Source organism: Homarus americanus, unplaced genomic scaffold (genome assembly GCF_018991925.1).
Source record: "Homarus americanus isolate GMGI-L3 unplaced genomic scaffold, GMGI_Hamer_2.0 scaffold24260, whole genome shotgun sequence".
NCBI lineage: Eukaryota > Metazoa > Arthropoda > Malacostraca > Decapoda > Nephropidae > Homarus > Homarus americanus.
The window spans coordinates 7,862,537-7,875,873 of NW_024721079.1; the positions used below are offsets into that span (position 1 = coordinate 7,862,537).

General features: G+C 38.1%; 1 protein-coding gene across 1 annotated transcript in view; it reads right to left on the reverse strand.

Moving 5' to 3' along the window:
- Positions 1-4,426: 4,426 nt before the first annotated feature.
- LOC121861519 (small ubiquitin-related modifier 3-like) overlaps positions 4,427-13,337 on the reverse strand; it is a 9,832-nt gene continuing 921 nt past the window's right edge. The window contains exons 2-3 of the mRNA XM_042359331.1: positions 9,588-9,713; positions 4,427-8,680 (exon numbers count right to left, since the gene is read on the reverse strand). Coding sequence (XP_042215265.1) covers positions 8,525-8,680; positions 9,588-9,713 — 282 coding nt within the window. The 3' untranslated portion in view covers positions 4,427-8,524. The remainder of the gene's footprint in view (positions 8,681-9,587; positions 9,714-13,337) is intronic.

The window sequence follows — 13,337 nt, forward strand, 5'->3', positions numbered from 1 at the left end:
GATTGTATTAAAAACTGTAAAGCATGACTTCACATTGTTAAAATTATTGTCTTTTATCTTTTTTCTTGTTTCATGTGAAAGAGCAATCAATTGTATGTACAGGTATATACAAGTATTAGTGATATCCCCGTTAGCCATAATAATTGATGCAGAGCACTTCCGAGGATGAGAGATTTCCAGATAACCAGGCAACTCGACTACAAACACAGCTGCCACAAGATTCTTACATCAAGTTTTCTTAATCTTTTACGCAAATATACCAACATTTGGAAACTTATAGTGATCTAAAATAATGATGAATAGTTTATTAAAAAATGGCTACCTTTAGTTTGTTTAAGATTTATCCTGACAGTGATGCAGCTGAAAATAGATCCACCAATCACAATCACCTTTACATACAGCCTTACTTTACCAAGTATTGCCAGGTAAAATTGCAAACATGAGAACCAGGGTGGGGTCAGAGCATCTTTGGTTGACTGTACATTTTTTTATGCATGTTCTCCATCAACACACGTACTGTATTGCCTTTTTCATTTTTATCATGGCCCAGTCATGAATTACAAGGGAAACTTTGGCACTTTTGGGGCATTTGAAGCAATATTTTCCCTTCTCACTTTTCCTTTCCTTTTAAGGGAGTGAACAGTGTACAGGTACTGGTTCATGTCAAACACCCTTCTCACAGCTGCAGCAGTCATTACTCATAAGTTTATCTAACAATTCAACACTGTGCTCTAGTCATAACTAATTTAACACCACCTCTTGCTTTTCCTTTAGAAGTTACGGGTACAGCATAAATGAGCAAAAGTTAAAATGCAAGGTATAATGGGTGTGTTGGGTACAACAGTGGAACAGTGAGGAAGACAAAGGGTAACATAGGATGCTGAGGTGTAGGATGCAAGAACTGACATGAGAGGGGCTAACCACACCCTGCAAAATACAGTGTACTTAGCAAATGCTGCAGCTTCTGAGAATGGGAGGGGGGGGGGTTTACTACTAAGAGCAGAGACGTTACCGAGAACAAATTCGGGCTTGAATGTCATGTACACTAATACTGACACGTTCCTTGATAAGAGAGAGGAGTTTGAATCACTACTGAAGGTACACCAACCAGATATTGTAGGAGTCGTCGAACTGTTGTACAAGAACAGGAGAATCGATCGACCCAGAGGAATGCAAGTTCAGTATTGCTGGATATGACTCATTTACGAACCTTCTCAAGAAACTTGCAAGAGGGGTGTGGTTATCTATGCTAGGCAAGACCTTGGGGCCAGCCAGGCGAGGGTACAGGGAGAGGATATTTTTGAAGAGTCCAAGTGGTGTAAAATTAAACTAAAGGAAAGGGACTTACTTATTGTCAGGTGTATCTACAGATCCCCAAACTGTGGCCCACTAAATCAAAGGAACTTAAGAGCCTTAATAGACAATGCGGCGATGCTCAACCCTAGCCACCTCCTTATCATGGGGGACTTCAACTATGGCGACATCGACTGGAGAAACGAGTTCACCCCAAATGACTTGAATAACCCTGCTACTCTTTTTGTAGAAACTCTGAGAGATAATTTTCTGTTCCAACATGTTAGAGACCCAACCCTTTACAGAGGGGAGCAAACACCCAAGCCACTAGACCTCATCATAACAAACGACGAGGGTATGGTGGCCAAAGTGGAACACCTTGCCCCAGTTACCATATAGTGTTGTCATTCAGAAATAACTGTTACCTATTTCAAGATAAGGCCAGGCCAAGGTGCAAATATTACAGGGGAAATTACAACGGGTTGTGGAAAGAGATGAGGGGTATCCACTGGCCTGAGTCATTAAGGCACAAGAACGCAGACACTACGCTAAATATCATAACTAGTAAAGTGACCCAGTGCCTCTAGGAATACGAGGGGATCCCTACACATGAACCATGCGGCGGTCGACAAAGTTAAGAAGAAAACCCAGAAATTCAAGACGTGGGTTGGGTCAAATGATAAGCAGGACAGGGGGATGTATGCAAGAGCCAGAAACCATGCAAAGATAGAATGTAGAAGAGCTGAAAAGGAGTTCCAGAGGCTGGTTGCAAGCGAGGTCATGTCAAACCCAAGGGCGTTTTACCGCTATGCAAAGTCAAAATTTAAAACACGAGTAAGAGAATCAGACCTGAGGCTTGAAGATGGTAGTTACGCAGATTCTGACCAGGATAAAGCTGAGGCATTGAACAGCTTCAGCTTCTTTTCCTCGGTGTTCACAAGAGAATGCGATTAACCTTCCTGTGTTTGAGGACACAGCACTGACCCACATTGTGTTCACAGAAGAGGGTATTAGAAATAAACTGTAAAAGCTAAAGGTCCATAAGAGTCCCGGCCCCGACATGGTGCATCGTAGAGTGCTAAGAGAGTTGAGCAACGAGCTTGCCGAGCCCCTGAAGATCCTGTTTTGTAAATGCCTGGATGAACGAAAGATCCCCAGTGAATGGAAAGTGGCTTATGCGAGTCCTATCTTCAAGAAGGGCGATAGTCACTCCACGAACAACTATAGACCGGTGAGCCTGACCAGCATAATATGTAAAGTACTTGAGAGTATTAGCAGAGATGCCGCGATGGAACATCTCCTACGAAACAACCTTGTAAAGGATTGCCAACACGGTTTTATGCCGGGGCGCTCCTGCTTAACACAATTGCTCAAGGTATTGGATATTTGGACCCATATTCTGGAACAGGGTGGTAATATCGACAATATTTACCTAGATTTTGCCAAGGCTTTCGACAGTGTACCCCACAAACGGCTGATAATCAAACTGGAAGGGTACGGAATTTGGGGAAATGTCCTAGCATGGATAGGAGACTTTCTACATGACCGTAAGCAGTGTGTGGTGATTAATGGCACGAAATCATCATCCGTACCTGTCACAGGCGGGGTACCACAGGGCAGTGTATTGGGCCCGCTGTTGTTTGTGTTTCATAAATGACATGCCTAACGTTGTACACTCCTCCATACAAATGTTTGCCAATGACGCCAAGTTATTTCGAGAATCAAGAGGACTGTGAAGAGCTGCAGAAGGACCTCTGTGGGCTCCAAGAATGGTCGAAGAAATGGCTGCTGAGATTCAATGTCACGAAGTGTAAGAGGATGCACCTGGAGTGTACCAACGGTATGGAGGCGTATCATATGTCCCAACGGGATAAAGAAACTGCACTATTTGAGACTGAATGTGAGAAGGACCTAGGTGTGTATGTTAACAATGAGCTGAAGTTCTCGGGCCATTGCGAGAAGAAGGTAAATTAGGCAAATAAATTATTGGGTCTTATAAGAAGGTCGTTCAGATATCTAGACGGTCCGTCCCTCGTAATGATCTTGAAGAGTGAAGTGCTTCCCCATTTGGAGTACTGTCACCCCGTCTGGTCCCAGAGATATGCTAGGGACTGTCAGTTGGTTGAAAATGTTCAAAGGAGGGCCACCAGACTGGTGCCTGCCCTTTTGCACCTCAGCTACCGAGAGATTGGAGCGCGTGAACTTGCCTAGCTTATACTATAGACGGGCAAGGGGTGACCTAATTGAGGTGTATAAGCATCTCAAGGGACACTACTCAGTCGAGTGTCCTTACTTGGACCTGGCGGACGCTCGGCACACAAGGGGTCACAGGTCATGCATGAAGAAATTGCAAGTCCAGAAAACTATGAGGGCAAATTTTTTCGGAGTGAGAGTTGTAAACTCTTGGAATAATCTACCAGAAAGTGTTGTGACGGCATCGAGTGTGAGCTCTTTTAAGACAAGACTTGACCAACACTGGAGCGGGTTCAGGTACATTTAGGAGCCGGTGCATGCTCAGTACTTGCCAACAGTGTGTAACAGAGACGTGACCGATCGCCCAAGCGGCTAACGAGCCGATCTTTTGGTGAAGAGGATAAAAGAAAAGGAAAAGTAATCAGAGACGTGACTGATTGCCCAGGCGGCTAACGAGCCGATCAGTGGTGAAGAGGATAAAAGTAAGTAAAAAGTAAGACACCCTGGCTGGCACTACTACTTGTGTTGTACTGTAGCCAGAGAAGCTTCCACAAGTTTCAATTACTTTTGAGATGCAGCCATACAGAATGGTGACTGACTGCAAATACTTATAACTTTGAATGGCAAAACTGCAAATAACAAGGGATTGATGTGTCGTAATAGTATATAAGTAAATGTATTACACACATGACTACCCAAGATCAATGGAACAGCCTACCAGCTCAAACTGTGGAAACCTGAACTGTAATGGGCTTAAAAATAGCCCTAGACCAAACTATCAAGAACAATGAAGGGATCTTACACAGGCCACTGGCTTCCTTCCCTTGGCATGGCTGCCTCTAGTGGGTAGCCATTAGGTAAATTAATGTAAATAGAGTTACTAATACAAATAGGGTCTAAACACAACATACTGTACATAAAAAGAAATGGAAATGACACCTTTCATGTATATGAATTAGCTTTATTTAAGTCTTACATTAAATCAACACAAAAAAAAATTTACTTGAAAATTGTTGTATCAAAACATGAGTATCAATATCTAGAAATACTTCCTAGGGAAAAACTTTTTAAAATGAACATTATGACATTTACAATGTAAGGATGACATGAAGTCTTGACAAAATAAGTATGATTCAAACTTCCATTACCAGTAAAAACAATTATTCAAGGTATGTATGACAGGATACAGAATTTTAGCATGCAGTGCTGTAACAGATTAGGAAATATAAAAATGTATAACCATTGCAGAAATACATATTTGTTTGTAAAATGAATAGGTAGATAATGATAATTCTATGTATTTCTAAGAAATCTGTATTTTTATAAACACTTTCATGATACAATATTCATCTTTGCATGGGGCATTGTAATGCACTTTATGCAAAAATCAAATACTGTAATGTATTCAGACAAAAAAGAAATATCAAATCAATCTCACAGGCAAATCTAAAATGTATAATTGGACAATGTTGTTAATGTTTCATGGTCCAGAATAGTATTAACCTTCCATGACTTAGATTTAGCTTCTTCAACCCTTTCATGAGGCAGTGTGTAGATCATGTAATGTACCTTGAAGACCAAGAAATATAAGTTGGCAAGTAGATCTACTGTCCCTGTTCCACCATAATTAATTTATGGATTTGATAGCTGTGTACAGTATTCTGTAAAAGCCATAGGGCTGTAAGACATATGTGTGTGCCTACAAAATTTATCTTACCACCCTCAGTTCAGTTTAGTAGTATTCAACTTTGTCGATGTTCAAGGTCACATGTAGGTTCACTCGCCATGGAGGTTGCATTGTTATTAGCTACAAGTGAAAACAAATGATGATTACAATAATTCAAAAGATGAAAATAAGAGATTACCTGTAGAAACTACAGAATAAAATATTAAACTACCTATAGAAAATAAATTCTCATTTTGCAACCTATCACTCCACTCAAATCCTCTGTCATGATTCATCCTCAGAATTCCTACGATCTATACAAAGTTCTGGGTGCTAAACTGATTCCGAGTATTAATTTCTTTCTCTGATATTTTCTCATATTAAAATGTCTGTTTTTCTTAAACTCATGAGTGGATAAAACCTTGATGTATTAACTCACTCATGAAAGGGTTAAACCATCCCAATACTGTATTTCCAGGAAGGAACAAAAGCTTAGGGCATCTTTTCAGGTACATTTCATAAATAATATACATATATTCATGTACTTCATCCCAATCCACAATAGCGTTTAGCCAAATTAAATGTGTTAATGTTCTTGAATAATTAATGTGAGGGCATGCACCACTAACCATTAACAAATTAATATAGACTCAATTTAAACTACTGTACTCAGAAGCTACCTAATAAAAGAAAAATATTTCTCTGTATTGTTGACAAATGTTTTAAGTCATACATGATACAAAGTAGGCTTTTAACAGTTATATGGACTGTGAAGCCAGAACTGGTGCCATACAATAGAGACCCTCTGCAGCAAAAATGCAGAGCATGTGTGGGTAACTATATTACATGAAAACAATAAAGTATTACAACCAAGTGAGTCTTCTTCAAGCTCATCTGTTGCATAAATCCTTTTACTCGTCTCATTCCTAATAGTTTCAAAATATATCTCGGAGAACCAATGTTAAAATGAATAAAAATCAAAGATGACAAGTGAAGAAAATATACAGTAGAACCTCTCTATATCGGACACTCAATATATTGGAAAATGACTTTATTACCCATCAGACTGAGATGCTGTATAGGAACAGATCCAAGGGGGCCTGGACCCCCCCCCCCCTTTTCATAAAAAAATGCAGTATTGTACTCCGACATTTCTATTGACCACAGAATATCTAATATCAAGTGCACATGGCCTCAAAATGCCCATGATATTGGTCAGCTGGGTGGGCTCACTGTGTTTGCCATGTTCTCTCACCCACAACTTCTTGGACCCCCCCCCCTTGATATTCTTGGATCCGCCCCTGCTGTATATCTTAATGAATCCGACATGTCTGATGCTAGTCCGATCACCATCCATACTGGTTTCTACATGTTGGCATTCATACCCCTGGACTTTGTCTCATAGTAAATAACAAAATGGCATATTACTATAAAGTACAGTATACTATTGTCAGAGGTGGCCTACTGTATAAGTAAATTGACTTCGTTACCGAGCTTGTATGATATTTTTGAACTGACTCCGAAATGTGTGTGTTTGTGTGTGTATGCCGCCACATTGAGGAGAGAGAGTGTGGGACGGGTGAGTGGCTGGCAAGTCGGCGACGCAGTGGGAGCCCAGTGTAACACATTTGTTCACTTCACACACATACACACCCAAACTCATTTTTCTCATTTTATAGTTTTATATTATATTTTCTTTATTTCTAAGCAACATTAGAGTACAGTATTGTAATGACTATTCCACCACTTTAATAGTTTCATTACATGTAAGAATGGCAACATGCCGTCTCACAGGCCACTTCATCCCCAGTTTTCCCCTACCCAGTGAGTCAAGCTATTGCTGAACTGAATTTTTACCTAACATTAATTATTGCATGATCCTGTAGGCACATCCAGGTATCCGAACCATCATTGGTCCCGATGAGTTCGGATAAAAGGAAATTGCACTGTACTGTCTTAATTCTTAAAACAAAAGTTGTTGCATTAGTATTTTTACTCAGAGGACTTGAGTACTTTATTAGTTAGTTTTTTGTTTTACTTTTACTGTACTTCTACTTCTACTTGCTTAAGTTACTGTATTATCAAAGTAACAGTAATTTACTCAAGTAACTTTTCCCAAGGCATCATATCTGGGACTTATCCTTTGTATTAAACGAGTGACTTCTGTTTCTGGTAATTTCTATCCTGTGCTTTTTTTTCATATCCATGGAGGTGTTGTGGTAATGGCAGTCTGACACAGACAAATGGGCAATCCCCTATCAGTTGGTCAGTGATGTGGGTTGTGCATAGTTTAAGAGAAGAGGTACACATGGAAATTTAAAATTTACAAATGAAAAACAAAACAGAAATGATGTTATGCCAAGACATACTTTAAATTATTATTTTTTTTAGATTTAAAAAAAAAAGAAGCCTGAAGTGATGTAAAACATCAAGAATTACTTTGAACAAAGTTCTTTTATTTTTGGGGGAAAATCAAATTGAATCAACCCTGTTTGTAACAGTAGTACATGAAGTAACAACAGAAACAGTAACTAAAACTTCAGTTAGCTGGAGTCAGGATTTATATCCTGTGTAGGTCTGGTATTGGCTGGTTTAAGGCTATCATCTCATATTTTAGACTGTGTCTGATATGTCCAGTAAAAGGTTCAGTACAAGTAATGGATTTATCAGAAAAATGGTTTCATTGGACTAGCCTCCCCCGATTAGTCCGATATAGCAAATTCTATTGTATTCACAAATAATTTGTAGTAAACTATATTACAAAAAGAAAAACTTACTCTATTCTGACTTGTATTTCACGAACCAACATTCTGGCTAGTCAGAAGAGACCAAAAATACTTGGTCAGTAATAGTACATGAAGGAAGCCATTTCATTCACCAGTTAACAGCAGTCTGTGGCTTTATTAACAAAAAGATAAATGTTAAGAAACCTGAGAGTCATATTACTGCAATAAGCTCTCAAAGTTGTGTAACCAAAAGGCTTCTAATGCCATCTCCTCTGTTAAAAAAGTTAGCATAAAAAAAAATTCATTACCAATACATCACAAAATAACCCTCAACCATCTTGAACCCAGCACTGAGAACGGTAGTCAATGGCAAATCTATTTGCCTCTAAATAAATCTGATACTACAAATCTCAATGTGGCTTCCACAGGAAGGTTGGTACTTCTGAGTATAATATTGCAAAAATCAAGTTCATTTTACTTAGTAAAGATTTCTGAGAAAGGGTAAACATACAACAGACAATAAAATATCTTACTTGAGCTTCATCATTCATGACAAAAATACCACTGGCTACTTTTCCCCACAGGACAGTACCGGCCTAGGCTTGAGGGCAAATATTTCAGGTAAGGAAAGATTCAAATAGGAGGGTCACAACTGTAGAAGGTGATGGTGGTAAGAGCCACCAGTTTGCTGCTGAAACACCTCAATTGTGTCACCATCCTCCATCTCCAGGCCTTGTGGGGTGTCATTCTCTGATATTGGTTGACCGTCAAATCTAAATCTTACAGTAGTCTGAACAAGTTTCTGAAACATAATAAAGAAAATCATGACAAATGATTCAGGAGTGGGATTAATGGTAAGTATATCTTAGACCTACATAATCCTGTGAATAATAAATATACTACTGCACTTCCATCAGAAGAAAAACACCTACAGATGTAAAGAATACTGTCTGTATAAAATGAAACAAAGCAGGAAGATTTTAATAATACAACAAATACTATCACTCAAAAACAGAACCAAAAAAGCAATGGGTATAGCTGAAAATATGACTGGCGTTGTCTAGAGTACTAGAGGGGGATCATGGATGAAGAGTTTATGAAATCACTTAAAAACAAAAATGTGATAAAATACCAAGAAAAAATAGAGGCGACAATGAGTTAGAGACAGGTGATAACCAAATCACTTTTCTAGACTGTTACCTGTAGTAGTACAGAATGAATGTAAAACAAAAGATTGGTACAGTACCATCAATGATTCACTAATGAGCAAAATGAAGTTAGATGAGTAAGGGGTAACTAGAACAAATTTGTATGGCAAATTGTCTCTACTAACGGGGGGAGGGGGAGATTAACTTATTTACAATTATGCAATAAAAAACAGGATGAAATGGAAGTTTGAAATAGAAAATCCCTTCTCTGTGTCTTTGATATAGATAGTAAACACAAACAACTCAACAATATTGAGAAATACTTTAAAGAAGACTACAACTATTTCTTTAAATTGGATTCTTGAGAATCTTAATATTAATTTTCATATTGTGTATACAATGTGATTTTTAAGGTTGGATTTGTCATTATATTTCCAGCTTGAGGGGCATAATGGCCAACAATCATGAAGTCTCACCTGGATTCAAAATACAGTACAGTACTGATATACCAAAACATATCATGGCCACAATGTATGGTAAAAATCACATTTGGCAACTTACTGATCTCTCACAGTAGGCATTGATGAGCTTTTTGAGAGACGTATGTTTCTTGATCTTAAAGTGCACAACCTGGCCATCCTGACCAACTACTTTAAGGTTGATGTGTTCTGTTGGCTTCTCCTCCTTCTGAAATTATTTGTAAAATAGGACAAATAATAAAGATACTGTATAGGATAAATGAAGAAAATATTGTATAAGACTTCTTTAGAAACCGAAATCTACAAGAATTATCCTCAAACTATGAAAGTACACCTGCCAGTATTTTAAAACTTCTCTTATCTCAACATTTCTGATAACAACTGGGTTACCAGAGCTGTGCCCATCCCCTGGTCTCTGCTGCACTTTCTGGGCTGGCATCCTAGGTTTGCAGTGGTGAGTGGAGTGGGGACATGTTAGTCTGGTTTTACCCAACAGCTGCCATCAAGTAATCATGGCTAACCTACACAAGTGTGGAAAATGGCCGTTAAATGTTAATGATGATGACGAGGTATTTTTTTTATGAATTAAAAAAACAAAACAAAAAACATAGTTCACCTTTTTCATTTACCAGGTACTTATTTGCATTAATTTCATAATCAACTCAAGTACCATAACAAGCTTCATTATGCTTGGGACAAAAGCATTAAAAATAACTGAATATGGAAAAGTTTCGAAAAGATGATTTCTTTCACAAATACTATACTGAACAGTACAAGTAAACGAAATTCTATTAGGTGATTCAAAAGAATAGATACAAATGTGAAGGAATAAATTTGGAAGAGCAAGTAGAGTACAATAAAAGATAATTTGGGAAAGTTATCAAATGTACAGATAAACTGAAGAATTTATCTAAAATCCCAGAGAAGGGTGTCTGTACATTGTTCACTTGGTCAACAGACACGGATTAATAGGGCGGCTGGAGCTATGAGGCACGGGGTGCCCTTATGCACACAGTACTAAGTGGGTTTTTTTTGCTTATTATATGACACCTATCATCACTCTCATTACACTAATCCATGTCAATTTTTTGTAATTCCCTAAATGCTAAGACTTTAACCAAGTCACCAGCTCTGTAAGGTAATTTTGGCTGTATAATTTTTTATGTTCCTTTATGAGTTTTACAGGTATGTTAGTACAGTACAGTACCTGAATGTGTAGGCAATGATGTGTACATGCACGAAGTCCCCCCCGGTGGGGAGACTGAGTCACAGGAATGAGCCTGTAATATTACTTACCCTGACTGTCACTTGTACACCATTACCACGGCCAATCTGCAACCTTAATACAATACAGTACCAGTATATACTTAGCTATCCCTAATTTTGCAGAAAATGTTATAACATTACCAAAAAGTGTGAATGCAATTAGTCACTTTAAAAAGTTTACAAAGTGACCACAATCAGACTGGTGAGACAGTTGTTTGAGACCATGGCATTACATATTTACAAAAGATGACACAAGCAATCTTAACCTAACCATGCTTGAAAGTGACCAATCTATGACATCAGCATCATCAGCCACGGCCAATAATAATGATTGCCAGACAAATAGCAGAAGCAGGTAAAGGTCCATGACCTGACAAATAACCACTTCATTATGATTTATGTCTATAACCATTCCATGGGTTTAACAATGGTCTGGTTTCTTTGGAAAAGCAAAGAAAAAACATGTGATTACAGTATGAATCAGATTAATTGTGCGCCTTAAATACCTACTGTAAGATACTTCCCCGTACTATAACATACCCTGTAAATGCTTTCTCACCATGAAATTGACAAAAAGTGCAAGTGCAATATATTTTGTGTACTGTAATATAAATTTTATGATTTTTTCTACTGAAAATAAATTTAGGAGTGTTTTGTCTGATCTTCGACACAGCCACGACTCCCTCTCCACTTCCTTCAAGGCTGGATCGGTCCTTTCATAAAAGTGACTTTTTTGGTAATGTCTAAGAACAGCACTACCACTAGAAGGAGTTGTTCGATTTCTTTCCTTTTCTCCACATTTACTAGAATCTAATAGAACCTGATGTAACCAACCAAAGAAACTTACCTAACCTTACTTAACTCCTTAGCCAGGGGGCTCTGCCTCCTGGACCCCCAGCCATATTAAACAGAAAGTACTTACTTTAATATCTGGTATCAATGAAAGCAACATTGTTGAAGTGCCATGGTGTAATTTTAGATTTTTGTGAATGTGATCATGTGAGAGTATGCTTGGACTGAGCGGGTTGGATGTAAAAAACAGATGACATGCACTGACTCAGCAGAAATAAGTAAGTAAGATTAGATTTTGCAGGTTCAGTTAGGTTGATTTAATTTACAGTAAACCCTCAATAACTGGCATTTGATAACTCGGCATGGACATGGTCTCGGAATGTATTAGTATAACTCGAGAAATGCCGAGATATATAAAATTATCTGGGAAAATCTTGGCAAATCTGGCCATCTGCATCAATTACCATGCCTTTGTGTCACCTACCATGCCTCTGTGTCACCTACCATGCCCCTGTGTTACCTACGATGCTTTATTCTTCACCTGCAGTGCTGATAAGTGTTACCTTTTTACATTTAGTAATTACATGTACACATGTAGGGGTCAATAATTTTTATTGTTGTATTATTGTAGGAGAGAAGTGCCTTGATAAGTCGGAATTTGGGATAACTTGACAAGGCCAGAGCCCCATATGAGCCGAGTTATCGAGGGTTTACTGTACATATAAATGATAAATTATAGTATGGCAGCAGCTGGTACCTCTGATCTGTACAAATGGTTCCCTTCATGGGCAATTTTTTTAATAGATTAAACAAATTATTATTTTAGGTTAGGTTAAGTTAGGTATGGTTTGCATTCATTACTTGAAGCTAGAATAAGCCATAATATTTATATCACGCAAAACCTATTACTCGTTCACTTTTCGTCTATGTTCTATGGTGAAATATAATACAGTTGGTAGTTAAGACACAATAATTGTCAGGACTTTGTCAACAACTTTAGATATACTAACTTAACAATAAAAAAGGTTATGGCCTCCACCCCTCTAAGACTTATGCAGATTAAATGCAGTGGATATTTTGCTGTGACTGGCTAAGTTCCTATTAACACTATTTTACCGTGAGTGTGCTCTGATTGGCTAATAGTCCATTACAGGCGAGCAACGCAAGAACTATATTTGACAGTGACTGGAGACATTTAGCATTTATTTTGCCACGAGTTGATCGTTGTGTAGCTATAAACATACCTAAACATATTTCTGTTGTGCATGGAAACTTATCACAATAAGAGGCGACATTAACTAAAACTTAATAGAACCTGGCCAAACCATCCAATGAAACCTAACTAGCCTTACCTAACTTCCCCGTCATATTAAACAGAAAATACTTTGCCAATCAGAGAGCACTCGCGGTAAAATTGCGTTAGTAGGAACTTAGCTGGTCACAGCAAAATATCAACTAAGCAAATTAAAATATACTGTACCTATCTCTAAGCTACAGCAGGAACCCACCACTTAGTACTGCAAAACTTGAATACATTTCATTTATTGGCTCACTTAAATGAGACAATTTCAGGGTTAATTTGTTTAGGTAAAGGTGTAGATAACGGCTACCACCAGAAGTCATTTGTTGATTTTCTTTATTTTTGCTGTACTTATTGTTTTGGTGTTTTTAAGGATATTAAAAGAAACGACAACTTTCTATTATGATTTTAAGGATTTTTTTAAATTTTTTATTTACCCTAAACCTGCTTCACAATTCTCCTCCCGGCGCCATT